General features: G+C 42.9%; 1 protein-coding gene across 9 annotated transcripts in view; it reads right to left on the bottom strand.

The window, feature by feature from the left end:
- Positions 1-510: 510 nt before the first annotated feature.
- Positions 511-26,336, bottom strand: part of tjp1a (tight junction protein 1a) — a 53,537-nt gene continuing 27,711 nt past the window's right edge. For 2 of the 9 annotated variants that reach the window (XM_078282646.1, XM_078282650.1), the window contains exons 9-30: positions 24,385-24,524; positions 23,514-23,619; positions 22,931-23,081; positions 21,294-21,402; positions 20,925-21,144; positions 18,897-19,081; positions 18,090-18,185; positions 16,568-16,594; positions 13,613-13,695; positions 12,566-12,776; positions 11,187-11,287; positions 10,641-10,991; positions 9,433-9,690; positions 7,276-8,124; positions 6,974-7,056; positions 6,524-6,700; positions 5,987-6,096; positions 5,552-5,811; positions 4,808-4,962; positions 4,497-4,714; positions 3,574-3,717; positions 511-923 (exon numbers count right to left, since the gene is read on the bottom strand). In XM_078282646.1, the coding sequence (XP_078138772.1) occupies positions 829-923; positions 3,574-3,717; positions 4,497-4,714; positions 4,808-4,962; positions 5,552-5,811; positions 5,987-6,096; positions 6,524-6,700; positions 6,974-7,056; positions 7,276-8,124; positions 9,433-9,690; positions 10,641-10,991; positions 11,187-11,287; positions 12,566-12,776; positions 13,613-13,695; positions 16,568-16,594; positions 18,090-18,185; positions 18,897-19,081; positions 20,925-21,144; positions 21,294-21,402; positions 22,931-23,081; positions 23,514-23,619; positions 24,385-24,524 (4,129 nt within the window). In that variant the 3' untranslated portion in view covers positions 511-828. The remainder of the gene's footprint in view (positions 924-3,573; positions 3,718-4,496; positions 4,715-4,807; positions 4,963-5,551; positions 5,812-5,986; positions 6,097-6,523; positions 6,701-6,973; positions 7,057-7,275; positions 8,125-9,432; positions 9,691-10,640; positions 10,992-11,186; positions 11,288-12,565; positions 12,777-13,612; positions 13,696-16,567; positions 16,595-18,089; positions 18,186-18,896; positions 19,082-20,924; positions 21,145-21,293; positions 21,403-22,930; positions 23,082-23,513; positions 23,620-24,384; positions 24,525-26,336) is intronic. The other 7 variants (XM_078282654.1, XM_078282659.1, XM_078282670.1 and 4 more) reach the window with 5 other exon arrangements.

Raw genomic sequence — 26,336 nt, 5'->3', positions numbered from 1 at the left:
GTAGGGAAGGAGGGAGGGAAGGGAGGAAGGAAGCAAGGATAGAAGGAAGGATAGAAGGAAGGAAGGAAGAACCATTCAAGAAGCGTGCTGCTTGGCTTCATATCCAGCTCACGTTATGCCAACACCTTCATAGCAACATATCTGCAACGGATACTTAACAAACATTACCGTCATTGGTTAAATCTTTAATCTTTACCGACCATCATCGCAGGCTGCCTCACCTCAGTCTCAAACCTTCATGAAAATTCCCTCAATGAGAAGTAATGTGGAACAATGTGACGATATACAGTTATGGTCAGTCAGTCAGAACTGTAACATAACAGATGTAGACTGGTAATTTGATTCATAGTAAAATTTCAGTAAATTGAAAATTATATCTATACTACTATATATACTGTATGCATATATAGCATAAATACACCTACATGAATTTTAGGTATGTACTTCCATGGTACAGCCTCAAAACCCATCCATCCATTTATATTGATGTAAAGATGACGTTAATAAACGTTGGCATATAATATCGTGTGTTTATTCCTCAGTGGCATAGGGCATGAATTCCATCAATGGTTAGAGAGTTTTTAAGTGTTCGATTTTATGTCAAAACTTCAAAAGGGGGGGAAGAGTTTGCAACGATAAGCATCATCAGTGTCTTGCCTTCTTCCATGGGTGCAGTAAACAGCGCTGGCTGAATCTTCTTCATATTTCATTGTGTGGTGTGTATGTGTGTGTGTGTGTGTACATGTGTGTGCAGGTGGAGGAGTCCATCCTCTTCATTTTATCCCCCATGGTTTGACATTCAGTAACATCACACCTGCTGGCCTGTCCTTAAAAGTGGTCAATGAGCACAGAAACACAGTTGGCTCCCACCAGGTAGTTGGGATCCCCGGGGAGAGACTTGTTCTGCCAGCTTTTTGGGTCACCTGGAGACAGACAGAGGACTGTGAGTGATAACAGCATGCAGCGCAAAGCATTCTGTGTAAAAGGCAAAGCCACAACGTGTTTTATATGCACTTTTAATTGCCAATCTCCATAAACTGTTTGCACTGTGGGTTGACTACTAAATCTACATTAAAATCTATTGTACTAGTAAGACATGAACTATTACTCTCATTTGAAAATGGCAATGACCCCATAATCATATCTTTGTCTACAAGCCATATATACTGTGTGATTATGGCCCATATCCAAGCATCATAATATAGAGATTGGTAAAAACAATTTCATATTTTTATTACGTCTCCCTGGCCTCTTGTTGATTGTAAATTAAACCTCTCTTCACTGCGAGGACTGAGTTTAATTACAATTCGAAATTTACAGGCCTGTGCCAAGAAGAAAGTTCCAGCAAGGAGTATCTCTGATTAACTATATTACTGTATATTACAACATATTAACAGCCTCCTCACTGAAGTTCAGTGTCAATCTTTGAAATCCCAAATCCTTAATTTTGACCATGTTCCCATTTGTTAACATCTCATCAAGAGATACAGTGTAATTTGATATATGATATTCATATAGCTTTAAGATACAGCAAATGCATCATCCAACATCTGAGCAGTTTTATGTGATTTTCAGATCAAATTCTGTAGAAAAATTCAAGAGTTCTTTACAGTCTTAACAGAACTGGTAGTCTTCCCAATGAGCTGAATTGTATCAGTGGCTCTAACCTCAGCCTATACATTAACACACTGATCTACAGAACATTCATATCTAACTCAAAACAGATGGAAGAGAGGCAATAAGATGAGAGGAGAGACGTAGAGGCGGGGGGAAGGAGAAGGAGAGAAGTGAAGGGAGAGGAGAACCGCAGAAGGGACAGGAGGAAGCTGGAGAGTGGCCTTGTTTGACAATAAGAGGATTACGACGCAGCCTGATAATCCTCCCACAATTCAGCAGGACAACAGAGTGGGCTGCCATCTCTTTCAGCCCTTCAAGTCTCATCCTTAAAATGAGGCTAATTAACAGCTAATCCTGACCACTGCCAAAATTACCACTGTTTAAGGAGAGAGGGAGTGAGAGGGACAGTATTAAGAAAGAGAAAAGGGGAAAGAGAGAGATACATTTAATCAATTCTGTGGAAGACTTCTTTATCAGCCGAGGGTCTTCCTCTAATGCTACAGTTTGCTTGGCCCAATAAAATTATAGATTAAATGTTTTTGTTCAGGATTGAAAAGGAAAAGGTAGTAGCTATGCCTTTTGCTTGTTTTGATTTCTATTAAGATGCTACCTATAGGATTTTGTCTTTAATATATTGCCGCAGAAGTGGTCTTGATGATGGATTCGAATGTTAAATAATAAAGTGACTGTCAAGCAGTAGTCCCAGTGTTCTGCTTTGTGGTTTTGCTTGGTCCTTTGTGGAAACTACTTCAATCGGTCACTAACTGCTTGAAATCTCTTCTGGCATACCTGGCAAGTCTCACCTCAAAAGCAGCAGGTGAGGGGGAAATGAAATACGAAGTAACTCACAGGGGCAGACAATAGAAAATGGCACCAGTGGTTGTTATTCCAATTTATGGCAATAACAAAAGGAGAGAAAATCCCTACACAGTCTTCCTTTAAGGCATAATCTAGTCAAGATCGAGTATTCCGGATTATCAGGTCAAAAATTCGGAGTAACCGATTAACTGTAGTCAGCAAAGTGAATATTTACTGCCAGTGGAGTGATAGTATTTTGAAGAGATTTCCCTGCACTCTCTGCCAAGAGCCCCTCCAGCCTTTGAGAGGTGTGAATGGTTCGCTCATTTGCATACTTCTGCTCCGCTTTTGTTCAGAGCAGAGATGGGTATCCAATTTCGCAACCACACTCATTTTTCCTGTAAACAAACTACTAAGACCAGGGACAAAACTAATTTTCTTGTCACCTCAAAGCTACTTTGAAAGAAGAAATAATGCATTTTTAACAAGGTAGCTAAATTTAGATCACTATTTTTTGTCTTGTTAAAAAATAACATTACCTTGTTTTCCGTTTCATTTGCAGAATAAGGAAAGACAGTATTGATTATGACAGTGTCCCACTGTCAGGAGGATCTATAAAAGCTGTTCTTCAGGTCAAGGTTTGGGTGGCTATGTGAGAAAAATCACTTGTAGCAGAGGAGCATGCACTATGAGTTCTACTTGATGGAATGACAGCATTGTACGGCCAAGCAGCTGGGGCATGCATGTTTAATGAAATCACTAAAACGTGTTGAGGTGACTCAGAAGTGAAAAACAAGAGAGAAATACTGCAACTTCAGCATGTAAAAGCCATGAGGAGAGACTTTGATCTGAACACCACATAAAGTAAACCAGTGGAAGATGAGAAAATAGGTAGGTGAGTTAATAAGTATAAATGAATGATGAAAATGAATCAAACCAAAATCATATGAATGAAAAAGACAGATTTTCCCCTAGATTGATTTTCAGACAGAGAGCAAAGTGATCAAAGTATCGAGTCCTCATATTTGTCAGCTGAGACTCTCATTAGGGAACAAACCAAAACTAGGGGAAAAACTGATTAAACAGCGACCCACAACCCTCAATTTGTCACACAGCCAGCCCAAAAGACCCCAAAAGAACAGAGAGAGGACAGCATACCCGACGAGGAGTCGGAGGATTTTAGAGCAAAAGACCAACCATCAGGGGTCATTGACGCACAGTGAGGTAAGCGCAGCTCCACAGGCTTCAGGAACTTGAGGCCGTGAGGTCCACACATCACCAGGGGGCTGAGCAGAGTCTCTCCTGAAAACACATGAACACAGGACAGAGTGACAGTTGTACACTCATTAAAGGATGTATAAAATCACACATGCAAGCAGGCGTTAAATACACTCCCCCCCCCCCCCCCCCAAGGTGCTCGTAGGCCGCTGGTCCTCAATGGGTGGAGCATAGCACTACATCTGCTGCACTATGTGGATGGGGGATGAAGTTGGATGTACTATAGCAGGTAGGGGTTACTTGACTCGATAGAATAGCTCTTTTGTTACTTTTTAATGTGACATCCTGCCCTGACAATGAAACACTGAAGTCCTATCAGTAAAACAAAAGCTAAAAGAAACAAACAGTGAGAAAACTGTGAGACTGTTTAATGTGACTTTATAAGGATCCAACAGGGTTCCAAGACTCACTTGGACAATTCAAGGACTTTTCAGTGACTTTCATAGTCCTGTTTGGTGAAATTCAAGAAGACATGACATTGGTCAGAAGTAGACCTCATACAGACTCAAGTCAAGTCAATGCTGATGAAATCCTTATGAAATCCTTCATTTTTAAACTGCAGACATACATAACCGAGTTTTCCTCAGGAAATAAAAGCGTTGATCCAGAGAGCCGAGGCATACTGATGAATTTGGGTGTTATATTTTAATTAAAAAATCATATACTTTCAAGCCCATCTACTCATTTTCAAAAATATTTAAGGCCTTATTTTATTTTTCTCAAATCCATTTTCAAGGCCCGTGGGAACCCTGATCCAATGAATCTGCTGGTTTCTCCATTCACTCCATCTCTTGACATGTTACCTTTCTCTTTGTCGAGCGGAGGCAGGATGCTGTTGTCTCGGCAGACCTTGAAGTAGATCTCCTGCTCCACGCCGTCGGGGATGGCGCCCTGCGGGATGATAATGCTGACACCCGTCTCGATGGAGCTCAGCACGCCGCCGTTACAGTTGAAGATCCCTCGCGCGGTTGCCACCACTGTATGGCCTTCGTCGTCATCGTCGTCGTCCAGGGCACTGGGGCTGGGAGACAGAGACCGTTACAGTCAAATATTCCACAGAAGACCTTGGATTTAATTTCTGTGGTCAGAGTGAGAGCTGTGGCTGTGTTGTTACCTCACAGGAATGGCCTTAGGCACCGCGTTGATGTTGTTGTGCTGGTATTTGGAGCGGTGGTCCATAGTGCGAGTGAAAGTGTCCAGGCCGCTGTCCTGGTCCGTGTTCTGGGGCTGTGGGGGGACCTGAGGCTTCACTGGGCTGGGGCTCGGACCCTGTTCCAATCACAACACAGTTAGCTATTAGTCTGTATGCATATTGTGACAGGAATTTATCTCTGCTTTGCTCTCAGCAACCACCGTCCTCGTCCCCTTAGGCAGCGGCCATACTGATCCATCAGAAAATGGAGAGAATTATACAGTAGGTACAGTAAGGCTTTGCTCATTATGGTGCTACTTCATAGTAGCAAAGTAGAAAAAGACAATAGTATAAATTAAATGGAAAACCTATAATCATCCCAATGTTATACCCGGCTTTCTGGGTTTTATCTTTTTTTGTTTGTACCGTTGTCTCTGTGTCTGCCACTATTTTTTTCAAAACAAAACATAAGAACGCCTCTAAATTGGCGATAGGGATGGTGACTAATCCTTCCGTCCAGAAAGGTTCAACTGGGTTGGAGACGGACGCATCATCAGCCCTGTCCCGACAACGGACAGCTCTTGAAAATTAATTGAAATGAACGTACACTGACAGACACAACGGATCAGTGTGGCTGCCACCTTATTCATTTGAGTCTCTTTAAACAGCTGCACTAAAATGACTGCTGGCAAAATTTCAGTCAATGTTAACCGCAAGGCTGCCTACCTTTGGAGCCAACTCTGGTTTGTCATTGGGCAGCAGGTTGTGGTTGAATTTGGGACTGTCGAACTTGCGCTCGAAAGGCCTGGCAGAGGTGGTGTAGGGCTTGGGGACGTAGCGGTTGTAGCTGGAGGCTGGCGGGGCTCCGGTACCACCGGTCGTCTTGGGAGGCTGCTCGCTGGTGCCGTTCACCGGAGACTTCTCAGGGAAACTCTTGTGAGGCAGGAAGTTGGTCTGGACAGTGTCCTCTCGCGCCGGAGGCTTGGCTGTGGGAGAACCATGAGGATCAGCCAATGAACTCAATGTGTTGGTGAGTGTTTGTCGTGTGTTAAAATATATACATTAATGTTGGTGTACACAGTTGAGAGAGTGAATTATCAGTACACAAGAAATATTTAATCCTGACCATAACCTTTTTTGATGCAAGGACATTAACCTTACCTTCAGGTGAGGTGGGTTTGGGCAGTGTGGCTGGTGGGAGAGGAGGGGTCACCTGGGGAATCGGTTCGTATCTCTTCTCCACTGGACTTACTTTCTCCATTGATTCCGTCCTGTAGCATGAGACCAAAGCCGTCACACACCATTTTGCATAAACTCAAATTGTATAAATGACTTAACAAATGAACATAAAAAGCATTAAAAGTTTTGTATTGAAAATGACACTTAATATTCTCACACTGTACATTCTTAGGGGGAAAAGCCAAAGAAGTTTCCAGAAAGCTAATTGACATTTATACTATGCATTCATAATGTCTTCCCCAAAATCCACTCTAACTGAATATATTTTCAGTTTTCAATGCCAAGAAGCAAAAAATCATAATGCCCAGAGGATTTACAGGTAAATGGTTTCATATAATTATAATTAATAATGTGGCAAAACAGTATGGACACAGTTTAACAGATGCACACTGAAGTGCACCCACATGCAAGTGTGTGTGTGTGTGTGTGTGTGTGTGTGTGTGTGGCACGAGCTTTTACCTGGGGTAGTTGTAGCCAGGCTGTGCTTGTGGCTGTGGTTTGTTGGGGCCAGTCTGGAGCCTGTCGAAGTAAGACAGCTGTTTCCTGTAGTACTCCTCGTCCTCATCAGGATCGTAATGGTTGGAACGCACAATGTCATCGGCCACCTTGGGTTGAGGCTTCTGCGGCTCCGGGGCTCTGGGGTGAGAGTGACGGGGCAGTAGAGGAGGGAAAGAAAGACAAAGTCAGAAAGGTCAAAAAATAAGGTGGAGGTGGCAAGAGCAGACCTGAACAGGAGAAAAATTATACATTTGGAGTTTGTAATGACATGAAATTGATATGGCCAAAATGAATGGGCTTAAGCACAATGGGTAATTGTGTGATGTTACAGTGACTAGTTACAGTGTACAGATAGTTGTACTCTGAGATGTCAGGGGGACTTCGGTAACAGCACTAGAACCGGTGGCTTACCTGAAGGTCTTCTCCTGATCCAGGTTGCTCAGAGAGTTAGCTTTGGGGATTCCTCCACCTGGCTTCACAGGCAAATCAGCTGCCTATAGTAACAAAACACAACAGACATTATCAGTAGGAGAAAAAGAAGCCCTGACTGACCTGAATGTGTATTTCTAAAGTGCCCCCTTTCTCTATGTGGTTAAGTCATTGCTAGGTAAACTCATGTAAAAGCTAATTAAGTAGTAACTGCTGTAATTGAGTAGGCGACCCTGGAAGCATTCAGCATCAATTATAAATGTCTGCAGAGCCAAGTCATTTACCCTGTTCCCTGATGCATCCCCGGCCTCTCTGGCTCGGTCCACAGACACAGAGCGCTTGTTCTCAAACATCTTGACCCGGGTCAGGACCGACTGTGGCCGCATGGCCGGGTCGTCCTCCTGCTGCTCCTCTCTGGGCGGAGCTGGGAGAGGCTTGGGGGCGTCGCCGGGGGAAGGTGAGGGAGCCTCTGCTTTGGGAGGCGGTGTGTGGCTGGGCTCAGAGTTTACAGGAGTGGTGTCATACTGCTGGGGTTTGTAGCCTCTGTGTTGCGGTGGAGGTCCCTGGTTGTAGGCGGGCCGCTGGGCAGCGGGCTCCGGGGAGCGGGTGGCTGGGGGGTAGGCGGCCGGGAGAGGCTCCTGGTCATAGCGCGGTCGCAGGTCGTAACCCGGACCAGGAGGCGGGGGCTCGTCGTAACGAACGGGCGCGGGACCTGCCGGTTTACCGTAACGAGGCCGTCCGTCGAAGCCCTGCTGAGGTGGGGGTTCGTCGTAGCGCTGAGGAGGGCTGTACTGGCGGTCGAGGCCGTCGCTGTAGGGCAGGCGGGGGTCGTAGCCCTGGGGGGCGGCAGTAGAGGGAGGCTGATTGTAGGGGTTCCACTGCTGCTGGTCGTAGTGAGGCACGCTGTTCTCGTAGGGCAGGTGAGAGTCATAGTTGCGGTACTTTGGTTCCAGGTAGCCGCCTCCGCTGCTGACACCGCTGCTGCTGACGTCATAGCGACTGGGCGGGTGGTCGTAATCTCTGTACGGCTGCTGGTCGGGGAGGTACGCCGGCTGTGGGTCGTAAGTCACAGGCTTCATGCCATGACTGATTCTCCCTGCGCTGTCCGTGCTGTACGGATCCTTCTGAAACATCTAACGAAAAAAAAAAAAAAAAAAACATAGAAGAGGAAGGTTAACAACTAGGTAGGATCCACCACCAACATACTGTACAGACATTAAATGTAATATAAAATAACTGCACATACAAAATCAGGTAAAGGATGGCAAAAGGAGAGTATTAAAACGAGTCCGTGAAATTAATTGCAGAAGAGGAAAAGAGAAGGGAAAGACCTGAAATAGAGAAACTGAGAGGGAGGGGTTACTGGTCAGATTGTATACAAGAAAAAACAGCAACCTCAGCAACAGCCAAACGCACATTAGAGCTTAGTACACATCACAACATACCACTTGAACTTTAACACTCAAATAAAAAAATAAAAAAAAGATTAACAAAGTTGATAAAATAAATAGAATAAAACAAAACAATGGGATCCATTTTTCTTGTCTCAATTCACACATGCTATGTGGAAATTGTATAGCAAACAGTACTGTTAAATTACATACAGAAGGTGTATCAATAATTTAGAGTATCTTTTTAATACTACAAGTCACCCTTGTTCCTTGTGACTTTGTATTTATTCATATCTGTGCACCACTGCATGTTGATTTACAAAGAAAATGTCACCCACTGTCTTGGTGCAATTATATGACAACTTAAATATCTGCAATAATATTTAACTTTACAAGCACATATCCATTGTACAAACTAAACCATATTTAAAATCCTGATATTTGAGAAGTAACCATCCAACCAACCATTAGTTATCCATCCAAATTTGAAGAATGTTCCTGTTTAACTGTTCTTGGTTACATGGCTACATTTCAAATGCAGGAATAAACGTAGATAAAATGGCAGAAAATGTAACAGCTGCTTTTGAAAGAAAATGGTCCATTCAGTCTGCTTTAACCGATACACCACAAACAGATCTACTTCTAGTGGTTAACAGACGACGAGTCAAACATGTTGCAGCCATGCAAAGAGGGTAAGCAACAGTGAGAGAGAGCCTCAGGATCTCCACTGCTCTTCTACATGTAGGCATACCAAGACAGCCATCACCTCCAAGCCCACTGTTGTTTACCAGCGTTTGCTCGCACTCTGGCACGTGCACACACACACTCGCGCACACACTCACACACACACACACACACACATCTCTGTCTCTTTTGGGCAGCATTGTGGTCAGCAGACATGCAGGGCGGAAGGAGAGAGAGAGAAGCGTGGCAGCAGGAGGTAGGTAGGTAGACAGGCAGCGGCAGCAGCACAGGAGATCAGCCAGGTCAGACCGAGCTGAACTGAACTGGGCCAGGTCACGGAGGGTCCGGTGACGGTCAGATGGATACCTTTGGTTCTGAACTGGGCAGTCCGGACTGTAGAGGTTCTGGTGTGACGCTCTGAGGGGCTAGCTCAGGGGTGGGCCTCCTAAGTGAGCCAGCCTCGGGGCTGGGGCTGGGGCTTGGCTGGCTGTGGGGAGCTGCGGGAGCCTCCTCAGGGCTCAAACCCCCTACAGTGTTTACAGTGACGTCGACAGCAGGGGGCGCTGTCTCAGCCAGGGGCTCAGGCTGCTGGGGGATGCTAGGGATGGCAGCGGCCTCTGCTTTCTGTGAAGTGGTTCAGAAACGTTTAATAACACGCGCTGACACACTAGGGTGCAGTGCTAACAAGTGCTACTACCTTCACAGCCCCTCTGCAATGTTCTGCTCCTCTCTTGTGCCTACAGGTTACACTGAATAAAACAGCCAATCACCCGCCTCCATACTTAGCAGTAGATGTGGATCAACCAATGGCATGTGAGGGTTAGGAATTAGTAGCATGACAAGTTTTCATTGTTAGTGTATACTGATTTGATTTTAATTCTAGGGTTGCAATACAGTGATTAGCTTTTTTTTTTTTTTTTTGGCTTTTTTTTTGTTCATTAACACATCATCAGAAGACAAACTTTTAGGTTTGGATATCACGATGGCCAATCGAGTTTTGATAAATACATTTTACAGGAATACTGGATTAACACTGGCATTTCCAACATGCACATAATACTTTCTGGTGTCACATCATCAGTCCCAATCACAGGTGAAACAACGGTAACTAGGAAGTGCACATAGGTGAGTATTGGTACAGACACTTAGACAAACATATAAGTTTCTTCTCCCCGTGAGAACAGCAGCAACAGTCACACCAATAAGACAGCTTGTGGTAATACGGAGTACAATAGTAACAGTCAAGCTTATTATCAAGTTCTTCTCCTTTTCAAAAATAAAAAACACACACGCTCACAGACATCAATCAACAAACAGATATAGGCAAACAAACAAATAAATAAATAAATATAATAAATATAGATTATATATATATAATATATATATTCCGATAAATACTTGGCAACACAAGTTTCCACTTTCCCACTGGTGTCGTTGATTTCGCAATAGTAGATAGACAGAACAATAACTGTTTTAAAAAAAAGGTGGTTTCAATAGCGCCTCCAGAAAACCCTTCTAACGCACACCACGGCCTCCAGACAACAGGGCAGACGTACAGCTCTCAGAAACGCTACCTGCTGCGGCGCTGGTGCCTTGAACCCAGCCGGATCGATGCGGTTCAGGGGGTCCGGCTGCACCGTGTGCTGGTAGCCAGCGTAGCCGGGCGGCTCCTGGATGACGGGCGGGTCCTCGCGCACGGGCTCAGAGGAGCGGGTGATGGCAGGTTCCGAGGGGGGACCCACGTCGTCGTTCAGCGTTTCGTCCAGCTCCTGGTCGGTGTAGGCTCCGCCCTCCGTGTCCGTGTCCTCGTAGTCGGAGGTGTGGCGGCTGTCGGTGCTGTACATGGAGTACTCGCTGCCCGGCGCCGACAGGTAGGACAGGCGGTCGTCGTGGATGTCCAGGTCGTCCTCGGGAGCCCCGTCAGCCTGGAGGGGGGGGAGAGAGAGAGAGAGTAGAGAGAGATAAAGAGAAAGAAAAAGAGAAAAAGAAAGAGAAAGAGAAGGAGAGATCGATCACTATTCTGAATTATGGAATACAATCCGATACATTGCTTGACTGTGTACCTGTGTGTGTGTGTGTGTGTGTGTGTGTGTGTGTGTGTGTGTGTGTGTCTACTTTACCTTGCCCTCTGAAACCCACACCAGCTGGTTCTGCTGCTGCTGGATAATCTCCTTCAGCGCTCCATACCAACCATCGTTCATGTTGTTCATGTTAATAGTTGCTGAACACACAGAGAAGGGTGGCAGAACAGAAAAATAACATCTCTCTAATCAATGCAAAGAACCACAAAGGAACACATTAATTATTCAATAAACAATTAACTACTAACACAGCACCATAATTAAGGATAACCGTAAAAACAAGGCATCAGTTTCTTGATGAAATTACCTTTCAGACTACAGGAGCATCAAGTACCATTTTTTCCAGTTCTAAAAATAATAATTATAACACTATATTATGTGGTCTTATTTTGCTAAAAGCTTTGAAATGTAAAGAAAGATAACATTATATTAATATTATTACTCGCCGTCAAGATATTATTACTATCATTAATCAAAATCCATTAAATTGAGAGTAAAGCCACTGAAAGGAAAGAAGAGACAAGGAAAACCTGCTGAGACGAGTGTGACAAGCTGATGTATTAACTGTCACTGACCAACACTTAAAATTTACCGTGACAAGTGACAAGAGTCTTCTCTCTGTCGTGACTGGAGGGAAAATTAACACACACACACACACACACACACAGGTGTCCACACACAAAATTGTGTTCGCCTGATTGACCTCACACACAGGTAATATTTCCCCCTCTGGCATGCTGTGCACAAAACCCTTTTCCACTGTAGGACGGATTAGAATAGAGCTATGCAGGGATCCAACACATACAGAAGACAAATAGAGGCGAGGCGTGAAAGGCTCACACCAGAACAATGGATGGTTAAATTGGAAAAACAGAAAGCTATGGAAAAGTAGAATGGATACTAGGTGGAAGACACATAGCAAATAACAGTGGATAGAAATGCAGAACTAGAGAGAGGTACAGATGTAGCTCTTTGTGAAATGGGATTTGAGAAGTGGCGGTTGGGTGGAAGTTTTTGTAAAGAGTTTGTGTATTCTAGGTAGAGTGGATGTGTGCAGAGCAGAATGCTCTCTGGGGCCGCTCTAATGTCTTTATCGCTAACAGAGGCTCTTAAAGCAGGGTCATGCCACACCACGTCTCCTCACTGGAACAGAGCATGCTGGGAATGTCTAAATGTGGGTGTAGGTGTGGGAGGGTGCTCCTGTGGGAGGGCCAGCGCCAAACAAGCTTTTGTAACGAGTCTGACAGAACAGGGCCAGGCGCAACAAGGCTACTCTAGCCGCAGCCTCCGACACTGCAGCACTCAACTGTCAACTGCCTGTGGTTTGAAATCTCTCTTTGCCCCCTGTGTGAAATCCCTCCCACTCTTCTCCCTGCCTCTGGCGCACCCATCTCGCCTCTCCCTCCCACTGGACTCACTGGTGAAGAGGTGGTGATTGTTCTTCCTCAGTTTGAGGGCTCGTTCATAGAGCTTCCTGGCACTCTTCCTGGACTCAGGGCAGAGGCGGGTCCTCATGTTCTTGACGCCCTGCTTGGTGTCTGGATTGAGGAACACCACAATCGGATACCACTGGGCGTAGTTCAGACGGTCCACCGCGTTAGGAGTGATGTCCAGCACTGCATGCTTGTCCTTCGCACAAAGAAAATAGAAAACATGTTAGAAATACACGGATGCGCATTTGCAGCATGTTTGCATTCCATGTATTGAGCATACAGAGTTTTTGTTGCCGTGGAAGCCAAGGACCATCAAGTGTAAAGCAATGTAATGGCAACCAACAGCATAATAATGTTGTTTTCAAATATTGTATACAACAGAGCTTGAACCCTTGCAAGAGGTACACTACCAGTCAAAAGTTTGGACACACCATATTTTTATTTATTTTTACTATTTTCCACATTTTAGAATAATAGTAAAGACATCAAAACTATGAAATAACACAAATAGACTTATGCAGTGACCAAAAAAGTGTTAAACAAATCAAAACTATCTTATATTTTAGATTCAAAGTAGATTTAAAGTAGCCACCCTTTGCCTTGAAGAAAGAAATTCATACATAGGCATCGACTTCACTAGTTATATTTGTCAAAAAAACAAAACAAATTTCAAGCATTTAAGCATAAGCCGTTAGATCAAAATGGCTTTAAGATAATGAAAAACAAAGTACATTCAATCAGGTGTGTCCAAACCTTTGACTGGTAGTGTAATCAAGTGAAAATGTGACAGTACAATCTGCCCTTCACCACTTTGCTAAGGTTTATGCTCCTACTAGCATTAATGAAGGCTGTGCACTAGGGGGCAGCAGTGAGCTGTACAAACCATCGTGGCTCGCTGCCATGTTTTCTTGTCCATAACAAATCTGTCAGAAGATGTTTTTATCTCTGTCTGTTGTGCGTGTAGGTGAGTGTGTGTGTGTGTGTGTGTGTGTGTGTGTGTGTGTGTGCGTGCGTGTGTCTAGCTTCACTCACGCGGTCAATGATCTGTTTGATGGTGTGCAGGCGTATGATGCCGGAGCTTTTCTGGTCGGTTCCTGCATCCCTGGGTTCACTCTCTACAGAAGACCAATGGACAGCGTTACTGCGTCACGTCAACACAAGAGACATTCAACACTAAACACAGTCTGTGCCCCATATAGACATCCTTGTAGTGTGCAGTTGTCAACTCCCATAAATAGAGTTATAAGTACAGGATTATAATCTATGTACAGGAGAGGACAAGTGTACGTTTATGAAGAACAGGGTAGATAATAAAGACAAAATGGAGATTCTAGCCAATTCATGCAATAGCCATTAAGTCATTTGGGGAAGTTTAGGGAAAATGAAATACAAGTGTATAATGAATGTGCACGTGCAACTGCATATAACACAGTAACAGTATAATTGTAGTGCAGGAAATGTGTTACATGTGAAGCATTGACATGAAATATTATGCACATTCAAGAGCAGGGGGGTCATTTGAGATTATGAGAATACAGGGTCACTGTAAACCTCAGGGATTTAAGCAAGGATGTGTAGAGGGGTTCATGATTCACACAAAGATAGGCAATGATTCTCTGCCTAGAAACACAAGGTACAAGGGAGGGCAGCCATCTCACCAGGTTATTATGTATACTAATGCCTCAAACACATCATAGGGCCAGGAAAATCATCATTTATAACATACTGCTACTGCTACTACTAATAATAACATACTAATGCTAATATCCATAACATTCAGAAATTACCAGTTTTAAAAAGAGCAGATAATTATAGCCATGCGACAATTCAGGGGTTCAAGCTTATGCAGCAATGTTAAAGATTCAATGCTGTCATTCAATACTGTCCCAGTCACTATGGAACTTGAAACACCGAGTTTGATAGTGATAGGGACATCCATCCATGAGATTGTGACACTTATGACCTTTATACATCCATTTTTAGCATTGACATTATTGGGAATGGCTGAACACAAAGTGCCATTGTTCAACGCTCGTGAACACACACACACACACACACACACACACACACACACACACAGACACACACACATACACACCCTTAAAAGCTTTGATTGAAATTTGGCATCCAAGTTGTATACGAAGTGTCATAGTGGTACTGCAATCCCACTCTGAATGAAAAGCCTTTATGTGACAGGCCACACAATCCAATCACAACTAAATTTCATACACTGATTAATTTTTGACCCAGCGCTTGCTTGAACCCAATTTCTAAACATTTGGTGACAATTTTGACACCCTGTATAGATAAATTTAAAAATGCCTTAAGACGCACAATATAGTCAGTTTTATAATAGGCCAAGGGCACTCCATAAGTTCATGGTTAACAGCAGTCACTGATTGGGTTAACATATGGCTGACTGTTTCATCTCAGTTCATGAGTGCTATGTGCCAAGTCTGGTGTTGGTAGGTTAACATTTAAAAAAAATAAATAAATAAATAAAAAGCCTTGGGGAAATAATGTTTTCTCAAAAAAAAATCAATGGTGTAAAAAAATCCATCTTTGAGGGTCAGAATTTTATAGAGTAAGAATAACTGGATGGGTGCAACAAGCATCAGGATCATATGGCAATTTGTGCGAGATAAAGCCTTATAAACTGTTGAACTTCAACCTTTGATTACAGGGCCTCCAGCTGGCCAGTTAATGTCATTGTTGTGCTGCCACCTTCTCTATAGTTTTTTAGAAAGTGGCATCTCATGGCCAATTGGGAAAACAAATTGGGTGGAAAAATGCATTTAAACCCATTGAAGCCCTACTAATTTCAGCATTCCCAGTCCATATATTTTCATTACTTGTTCCTACCATAAATAAGAGGTCTGTAATGAGCTCCTTATGGTTTTCCAAATTGAATGGACAAGGGGCTTGGGAAACGATCTAAAAACTTCACGCAACTCAATTTCAATGGCATAGTGACTGCGCAGGTGCACATGCTGCCCAGCTGTCGTTCTACATGATGCAGCCTCCTTTTAAGAGGGGAATACCACTGAATTCAACATCACTAAATTCATCAAATTATTCCTGTGCCCAGGAAGGGTCGGTCTATATTAATCAACATCCACTACTCTCTTCCATAGCTAGGAACAAGAGAAGAGTTTGTCCTGTCCCCTAATGTGATACTGTGATACGTGATATCACACTGATGCACAGCTCCTTAGAGAATGAATTGTACGGTAAAAATTAGAAGATGTAGGAGATGATCATCATAACTAAACAAAAAAACAAACAAAAAAAAGTTTATATTATTGAATCACAGACATGCATTGTCTTATAGTGCAACGGTCATTTGTCCACCTTCACATGTTCCCAAACATATCAGACCTGTCCCAGATGTGAATGTGTGCAGCTCCCAGATCAGATAAACTAGCAAATCTCTGAATGTTGCAAATGTAATCTATATTAATAGAGTGGTGCACAGGATCTGCTGCAGTAGATGCATTTTCGTTGATCATGTTATTTTTGTTTACCAAAGTCATATGCCATTTTAGTGAATGATTACCAAATTTAAGAAACATCTTCATCAAAAAACCTAAATTTAGAAATGGTGTGTAAATGAACACTGTAATAGCATAACCATAATAAAGCTTACATGGATGTTCAAATATTCCTCAAAAACAGTCTCCAATTCACTACCTGTGCAGCAGTATGATATCACAGTCGTAGGTCTCTGGTGTCTAGTTTTGGAAGAGCTGTTGTCATGTTTAAATATACTGATAGGACTGTTGCAGGCCATTATAATGGCAAATGTCAATTCCTCTTAAATTGAGTGCTATTCCCCTTTAAGCTAGAACGAGGCAATAGATACTGTTTAAACACATCTACAGATTAGGCCACCAAACCAGCCAACACTAGCTTATTGATTGGGTATCTGTCATTCACTGACTGAATTAAAACAAAACAAAAAAAAAGTTGATGCACTAGGTGACATACTTTCCCCTCCTTGTTGTTGCTGTGTTTCTGAAAAGAAAATACAGTTACACAGACATCATTGGAGGTACGTAAATAAACATCAAGGAATGGAATTACTTCATATGTGTGTGTGTGTGTGTGTGTGTGTGTGTGTGTGTGTGTGTGTGTGTCTGTGCACTTAAGATAATTGAAATTCAATACTGGGTGTTAAGATGAACACTACGTATCAAAGAAGCTCTTAATTCCTTGAAGTAGGAGGAGGAAGATGAGGACTCTTAGGATAAAATCAAAAGTACTGTGAAGCTGTGCTTAAAATGTGAAATAGAGAGAGATATAAAGAGAGAGAAAAACGAGAGAGAAGGTAGAGTTTAGATGGAGAGGAAATTATAGGCACAATCTGACTAACTCTAAAACTGATTTAATATGAAAAAAAATTGGGAATGTGTAGTAGCATTTTGCAGCTAAGCAGGATGTGATTTGGTTTAAAAGAAGAAAAAAAAAACTTTCATGGGAAGATATTTTTTGAGTGAGGGTGGAGAGATTGCTCAGCATCAAATGGAATATTGGTATTTGCTGGGCTTTAAGCTAAAAGATGGTGTGCAATTTAAGCTATTTGTCTATTTTCAGAGGAAGAGAAAGAACTGAAACTACCAAAATACACTAACCGTACATAGCCTCTTATAACAATGTGTTAATTTAGTGTCTTGACCTGTGTAATGGAGAGTCTTGTATCCTATAGACTAGACTAAAAATGTCACAAACCTGCATGTTTTTCCAAATGTGTAAATAATAATGCCAATAAAATAAATAAAATAATAAATTAAAAGTTTGCTTTTCTTCAATGCATACATACACATGGCAGATGAAGACAATAGCGACTTGATAGTACAGGACAGCGTGGCATTTCTCATGATTTAGGATTTTAATTCCATAGATTTAAATAAGATTTTCACATCATTTTTAATCAACAATGAGAGAAGTTGGATGGTAAACCCTGGTATCAAAACTGACTTTCTGTGACAAGCCAGTCAAATTAGTAGCCAAGCTAATAATATCATTCTCATAGCTGTGACCTCCCTCCACTCACGACTTTCCCTGCAACTTAAGCTACAAGTAAAGTAGAAAAGTGCATTTCTGACATGATCAGGTTGCACACAAACCTGTAGAGTTACATTCAGCGTCTGAAAATGTAGGTTACAAAATGGAAGCACTGATCCATCAGTGAGTTCACCATCTATTGGCTGCTGGCCGCTACAGAGAATATTGATGGAAGCTGAGCAGTCCAACAACCCTCACCTTGGCAAATAAACCATGTCCATGTCAGATATAGATTTTTATGAAAAACAAAGGCATCCCTCACCACCACCACCACCATCAGAACTCAAATGCAAATCACACCCGGCTGCTATATATACATTTAGAGAGAAAGTGACAAATGAACAAGAGCTGGAAATGTTACTCACCAGTCTGCTACGAATCCATGACTCAGGACACAAAAAATGAACACATGGGGACAGAGGGAGACTGGTACTTTACTACTTACTTGCAAGTTCAAAAACGTCTGGCTCCTCCCTGGCCAGTTTCTCTCTGGCCACGTCTGCTATGGGCCCAAAGATGACCACAGGCCTCAGGAACCCAGCTGTTCACCAACAAGACCATGTCACGGAGGTTAACAAGGACCAAACATATTAAAAACGTCCAAACACGACATTAATTAGTCTATATATTATCATATTATTTTAAAAATTACAATAAACAATCGTAGCAGCAACTTTAACTGCATAAGATCGACACAGTTGCATTAAACAGCAAAGCCACACACACCACAAAGCATAGACAGACACAGAGAGGTGGGGCAAAGTCAGACAAACTCACCAGTGGAGTACACACTCATCCACTGCTCACAGATTCCATCCACAAAATCTTAACATCTACACTACCAGTCAAAAGTTTGGACACACCTCATTGAATGCATTATGTTTTTCATTATCTTAAAGCAATTTTGATCTAAACGCTTATGCTTAAATGCTTCAAATTTGTTTCTTAGACAAATATAAATAGTGAAGTTGATGCCTATTTTTGACTAGTAGTGTATTTTGTATTTTTGCCTGTCATGATGTCAATCTAAACATGACCATGTCCTTGTAAATGGATTTCACAATAGTATGAATTCCTAACTGTTTAATGCTTATAGGCATAAAGAAAAGCTGGAAGGAACACTAGCCAGTTAGCGCAAGTACCGGGAAGGACCTTGTGTATCTATTGGCTATATGGTTGAAGGCTGTCTACTATTTGGTAAAATCTTGACCAACAATAGTACTGTTAGTCAAGATGGCCTGTGTGCTCCTACCTTCCCTCAGCACCACCCTCTCATAGGCGGGGAACTTGGTCTGAACCGGCTGGGCTGACAGGTCCTCCCTGCTCTTCCGTAAGTTCCTCTTGGAGCTGCGCAAGCCGCGGAATCGCCAGAAGTCCGCCCTGTCGCCGCCTGGCGTTTTGGGGAGGGTGTACTGCACACTGGATAGCTGCTCGGCTCTGGGACAGAGAGGGGAGGAGGGAGGTCAGCTGTCTGGACTTCAATTAAAACTGCAAGCAAGGCCACTTCTTAGGTAAGCAGTTGTGTGACAGAATTTGACACCACTCAGTGTAGCTCAGGCAGTCAGCATGGCTCTTACAACAGTGTAGTTAAAAGCAGTGTTTGTAAAAGTGTTTTGGAACAGAAAGCCAATGTAATGTATTGTAAGGCCTTTGTCCTGTGCTGGCTGTTAGGCTTGGCCAACTGGATTGTGGAATAATTGCCATCACTTATTGACAGGAAGCTGATGATGCTATCAAGCGATTTTACATGGATTAAAATTTATGTTTAGGCTAAAATGTTGTCTTGAAGACTAGTATAATTTAATTTATAGCCCATCATTCATGTTATGAGAAGCCTAGTATCTCCCCTTAGGAAAATAATGGTGTCAGCATTTGGGTAGCCAGAAACCAAAGACTTCAAATAATTTTTTTACCCACGATATTGACAATTGAGGATTCATTGATAAACATATTTCACAGATGTTCAAGTGGGCATAAATAACAGAGACTAAGGTGAAACTTGAAAGTGAAATGACAGGTTTATTTAGGCAGGACTGGCATGCTTACCACCATTTCAATCGTGCACACCTTGAATTTCTGAAAATTTGTGAAAAGGTTGCGCCTTTCGTTGACCTGTTGTCTAAAATCCATGCAATTAGATGCCATGTTTAATATGGTCCATTATTTTACCAATTTTGGGAGACTTGAGAATTGTTTTTTAATGAGGGAAAGCAGAGATTTTCCTTTTCCCCACCAGGGACAGCCACATCTGTTCAGTTACACTGTCTTGCATTTAACAGAAAAAAATAAAAGGAGAGCAAACACAGGTGTAACATAATTATGTGAGAAAATATGTATGTATTGAATAGGCTATAAAAGGGTACGTCAGCACTTTCCTATATGAATGAAAGCCATCTAGCGAGCAGCGTGCACAAAAAATAAGATATCCAACCCTTTGCACACTTCTAATAGAATAGAATAGAATAGAACTAATAGAGTGCAAAACTGCCTAAAAAAAGTTTGCTGAACAACACTAATGGCGATTAGCAACAGTGATGGAGGCAATGGGGCCTGACCAGGCTGAGCATAATATTTGATAAATATTTTAAAAAACTTTATTATTGTTGGTTTCTGAGTGTGATTTCATGGGATATATGATGTTTTGCCTATGAACAGATGCCTTGGCAAAGCCAGAGGTTTAACCTGGCAGAAGACTGACTTGTGGTATATTTCACAATGACGTTAATCTGTGTGATAAAAACGCATGTGGCATGTGGAAGGCTGGTATGTTATGAGTGTTATGAGGCGATGTCTTTTCTGTCAGCAGCGCGGTGAGGAATCTCTCTGTAAACATTGCCAGAGGCTGCTGAAGGCAGTAGAGACAGGCCTAGATAGCACATGGCTGTTGGCTAGATCATGCTGTATAATACATATCCTCAGACAGACAGGCTGGGCTATTGTTTTTTTTGCCAAGTCCTCACAGGCTTCATACAGTAGACGCCTTTTAACGCTAGTGTGTAGCTGAAGCCTGGGATGAGCTAAACATACCCTAGTTTATACAGCCTACCAGTTTATCGTGTCTGTATAGAATTTATCCTGACAACAACAGAGTCTTTTCTTCAGAAATAACAGATTTTAATGCAAAAAAGATGTGTAAAATAAAGTCGATTAAATTGATGAGTAGAATGGAAGCAATTTGCCCTCTAAGCCTCCCTTGCTACTCTCTGATCCAACCCTCCACTCTTGCACATTCACAAAGCGCCAGAACAAGCTGTATTGGTGCAAACTGAGACTATTTTACCTGTTCTTGTTGGGGATGATGCCCCTCTCCACCTCCTGATGGTTCTTGCCGATGCGGATTGCCAACCAGGAGCCTAGTTTGCCGTTGTAGAGTGTGTCTACCACGCGGAACACCTCGCCCTTGTTAAAGCTCAGCCCGTACGGTGACTCTTTCTCATATTCGAAATGGGTCCGAATGTAGAAGGAGTCGCCCACGTCCGATTCCACTATCCTCCGGTACACTGGAGATAAAGGAGCACAAGATGATGACATGAATGAGATGATGACAACCTTCTAGCATCAGTGCATGTGCTGGCATTCAGGATCTTTGATGTGTGTTACACTACTGATGGACACATCACGGTGCAATAAGTCAAATATCGTCTCTCACCATCCTTCTTCTTCTGAGCCAGGATGGTAACCTCCTCTCCTCTGGGGAGATCCAGCAGAAACAGCACAGCCTCCTCCCGAATGATGTTAGCAAAGTCCACATTGTTCACCTACAGATGCAGAACAAGGGAGACAGAAGGAGTCAGGATGGTTACATGCCTTATTAATAAAGCACTGTGATCAAACGTTTGGCTATGTATAGATACAAAGTCAACATGAGAAACAGAGGAATTCAGAACTACAGTGTAATCACCATTGTGTAGCAATGCAGAAATGGGCGGTAAAGTACCCTATTAATACGCTCTGAGATCAAAAGTTTCTTCATATTTACACGCAGTGAGCTCTGATGTGAAATCTAATTTGATGCAAAACTGCTTGTTTACAAAGCTACTTATTGGAGAACACTAAAAACTGCAGAAGCTACCGCCCATTTTATTTCTCAGATAATGAGAGGAACAGAAATTTCTCCCTCAACAGAAGCAGGCGAGTCTACTCCCCCCCTCTCCCCACCCCATTACCTCCTCCTCTCCTGCTGCTGTCCCAAACACAATAACCACTGTTTATTGACTCTGCTTGAGGGGCAGCAGGGGAACCAGAAACACATGGTCTGAATCATTGAACCTCAGAAAGACACCTTTATCCTTCCCAGAAACTAGAGGGCTTGACGTCTTTATCTCCACTAGCACACCATGACCAACAGGAAACAACCTAAAGATGGAAAACAATGTCCTGGAAGTCTCGAGGTGTGTTTGTACAGTGGGGAGGACACAGGCACAAAGAAGTCCTCACATAACACCGTGACCCTCGCTGTGGAGCGGGAGGAAGACTTTAGACTTCGTATCCTCATTAACGGAAGGACAGAAGGGAATGGAGGGCTTCATTAATCGGATAAATGTGGTGTAATAAATGTTAATGTCACACGGGAAAACACAGCCTCTTTGTTAGTTGCACAGCCTCTGTTACCCACTGAACGTCAAGCTATCCCTTTGCTTCGGCGGAAGACACTGGGTTACAGTATTAAACACTGCAGGTGTAATACTTGATTGTTATATAAACACGTCAGAATGGATCCAAGCCTGACATCAAGAGGGTTTCCATCAACAATGTTACTCTAGTGTCCAGTGAAACAGAGACGCAACTGTGCGAGGTTAGGGCGCAAGAATGACCTCCATTGTGTGTTTGCTTAGAAACAAGGGGAGGTTTGACACTAGGCAGGGCTTGGGAATGACTCATAGACTGACAGATACATTGTACTCCATTCCCAAGATCTCATTACAGCAATAAAACTATTGTGACCACACATGGCTAAGGGATCACATAGTTTCACAATAGATTATCCAAGATAGTGTGGGCAGCTATGGCTTGTCTATTTTGACAATAACACCAGATGTTCTTCCCACTTTCATACATGTGTTATGAAAAATAAGGATATGGAAAAAAGCACAAATGGTGACTACTTTCAAGAAACAGAAAGCCTGAATGACCTTCGACGGAAAAACAAGTGCATAAATACAAACAGCTGAGAAGCTAGATATAATACAAGAACAATACACTGCAATTCCAAGGCATTCAAATGAAGTGATCAGCTTTAGCCACAGTAAATCTAAATGTTTAGAGGAGTCATGGAGTGTTGAATACCCTGAGAATCTGGTCTCCCTCCTCTAGCCCCTCCTTGGCCGCAGGGCTGTCCTCCAAAACTCCTGCCACAAAAATGCCCACGTCGTTCCCTCCTGCCAGCCGTAGGCCGACACTCTCTCCCTTCTTAAACTTCACCAGCTTCATACTCGGCCTGGAGGAGAACACAAATCGACAGATTGAATCAAATCAGATTTATCAAAGACAAAGATTCTGAGAGACAAAAAGAGAGACTGACATTCAAGCAAGCAGAGTGTCTGTTGAGTATGTTTATATAACTCCCATTTGTTATGTTCCTATTTATGTTTATTTTTCTTTGTTGTATCTTCCTACTACTTGCTGCTTCAACGACCCATTTTCCACCGCCGATCATTAAAGTTTAAATTTATCTCCATGCACACAGACAGAAAGACCAACACATATTCCTCTACTGTCACTTACAAAGGTAGCATCATAATCCTGCTAATATGAGAACTAGCTGCTCTATGGCACTGACACTGCTAGGTTTGGGGTCTGATTCCCGCTGGAGCCACGGTGTGTGTGTGTGTGTGTGTGTGTGTGTGTGTGTGTGTGCACTCATGTGTACCTGAGGATGCTGTCATCATGAGCGGCGCTGGGCACAGGAGCGTCAGAGGGGCTGACTGGTAGGTCCACGTCAGGCTGACCAGGCTGGGCATAAACTGGCTTTGGTTCTGTCACCAATACAAGCACAACAGTCACACACTCATAGTGCACACAAGGGAACAAGTACAGATTCTGTACAGTACCACATCGCTTTTGTAATTTTGCAAGCTCCAGCAGTTAGATAAATGCTGTCTAACTTCGAAAACCCATTGTCAAAGTGAAAACAGCAGCCATAATCCACGTCAGACAAAGTTGTGAATTGTAACCTAAATGTTCTACCGGTTGGTAGATATTTATTTTGTAATAGTATACACTAGTATCCCTCAGATATTGACACGAGCAGTAAAAGACATAGCCAGCAGACTAGTTATTTCTGAGGATTGTGTGAAAAAAAAAAATTTTTGCAGTTAATTTAATAGAACATTAAGTTCCAATTATTAATTAGATACTGCTCAATAAACAACAAACATGATTTGTAAAAAAATATGTTTTCAAGTGCAATAAACCGTGATGAAGTTTGACAGCACATAGGTATAAAGGAGTGAAGTGTCTCACCCCTGACTGACTGATTGAGTTTGTCTTTTAACACCCACAGCATGTAGTAACAGCACAGTGGGAAAAAAGACTAGAACAAGTACACTGTGAATTAAACCGGTACACAGACTGAGCCTTAGCCAAAATCTCTTGGCTATGAGACCTACACTGTCCCCACTGTATCGAGGTGACTGAGATGGAGAAAGTATCAAGGGTGCTGAGCACAGAGACAAGGGGAAAAGAACACAGTAATCCCTAGAGGTGAGGCCTGATGTGTTGAAGTGCAGACGGTTGCGTACCAGGCAGCGGGGGTAACTGTTTGTCGTCTCTGGAGCTGGCCTGGTCACTGGCCTGTGACAAGATGCCATCGTCTGAGCCTTTGACTGGTGTGGACATGCCCCCCGGCTTGGACAGGCGATCCTCATCCCGACTTCTATGGCTGAAATAAATATCACACAAGACAATTCAGTATGGGTGTACAGTAGACGCTATCCGCAAGGACAATTTAAAAATAGGAGAAAGAGAGGGCGTGTTTTTTTTTGCCTCTCCACAGGGCAACCAGTGGTGTTTTCAGTTATGTTAATTACTGCTATAAGAAGGATAACTGAATGCACAAAAGTCTAAATATTGTTACAATACCAAAACAATGCATTCCTTAAAAGGGCTCCAGCAATAGAGCTGACTTCACTGTGCATACGAATCACCTCCTGCTGTGTCCACTCCACTGTGATATGTGTGTGAGAATGAAGGACAAAGAATGCAGTAATGTATGCGTGTGTACTGTAAGTGTCTGTGTGTGGGTGTCTGCCATTGCAAGACCTACAGTATCTTCTAATGACATCATCAGGAAGACGCAGATGCTAAAAAGAACCCAAGGGGAAATAGTATGGGCCACGGAATGCGTGATAAGGGCACAGGGGCAGAAAATTGGACGGGAAAACAATAAGCAGTTAAAAGGAGGATGTGTGGCTCTGTCAAAAAGACCAGGCGCACTACCTACCAGTTTAGAACTCATTGGCCTTTTCACCTCTATTGTGGTGGAGTTTTTTAAATTGTGTGGTCTACACAATATAGACAGTATGTCAGTGGCAAACCACACTCCTGACCAGAAACTGATATCAACTTCTATTGTAGCAGACGGGGTTTATAAATGTTTTGATTATCAAATTCACATTCTTCTTTAAGACTGATCTAGCTTTACATTTGCTTAACCATACAGCAACATGTCCAAGAAAAGCACACAAATGGAAAGGGTTTCTGGATATGGAAAGAAAAAAAAAAAAGCTGAAAATGAGACCAAGTCTCCCAACATAAACTCTTCATTTAGGATACTTTTCAGTCCAAGTTCCTGTTTAACCTGGATAAAATAAACAAGGAATAGATGGTGTGTGTGTGTGTCTAACAGTGTAGAAAACGCTCTGTTCTGCTGCTTAAAACAATGGTTGAATTCCAGTCTGGTCACATGACCGCCTGCTGGCACAGTACTTGAGCTGTATTCAGAAGCTTTTGTAAAAGAATGTGAAGGTGCAGCCTGTGCCACCATCTTGCTCTCAGACCAGACTAGGCAACTTCTCTCACGCCCGTTCTCTTATTCTTGCACATGGAAAGATACAGTGCATGGAAATTTTTTTGTCAGCACCCATATTCGCACAGTAAAACACACACGCACACGCACAGCAAATGGATAGCTTGCACGTCCCAAAATGACAGCCTGACACTTGAGGTTAAACTTGTTAGTTGTGCAGCTGCTGACCTTGTTTAAACTCCACCACAGGATGGCCTTTCCTAAAAGCTCCTCAATTTATCCCACAACTCTCACTATAATTCAGTGGCACACATGGAGTTGATCTGTGCAATTTTGTACAACATCAGCAGGGTCAGCAGCAGAGTGGCCTGTTTGAGAGTTTGTTGTGGAGGGAGGGATAATGAGAGCTGCAGCCTGAGGATGAATAACAACAGAATTCTAATACGAGAGAGAGAGAGAGAGAGAGAGAGGCAAAGGGGTAGAGCAGTAGAGAGAGTGAGAGAGAGAGGGGCAGAGAGAGGCAGAGAGAGAGAGGGGCAGAGTGAGAGGGAGAGAGAGGCAGAGAGAGAGGGAGAGAGAGAGGGGCAGAGTGAGAGAGAGAGCTAGCGTGTTGTGGCCTAAATCTGTTGTGGCTTGCTCAGGACAGAATGGTGCTAAAAAAAGGCTACACACTGACAAACACCATTTGACAGACCCCTTTGTTCAATCCCCTCGCTTTTTAAGACA

Source organism: Centroberyx gerrardi, chromosome 1, assembly GCF_048128805.1.
Source record: "Centroberyx gerrardi isolate f3 chromosome 1, fCenGer3.hap1.cur.20231027, whole genome shotgun sequence".
Lineage (NCBI taxonomy): Eukaryota > Metazoa > Chordata > Actinopteri > Beryciformes > Berycidae > Centroberyx > Centroberyx gerrardi.
The sequence above is the reverse complement of the archived record's forward strand: the minus strand, read 5'-3'. Positions and strand labels throughout refer to the sequence as shown.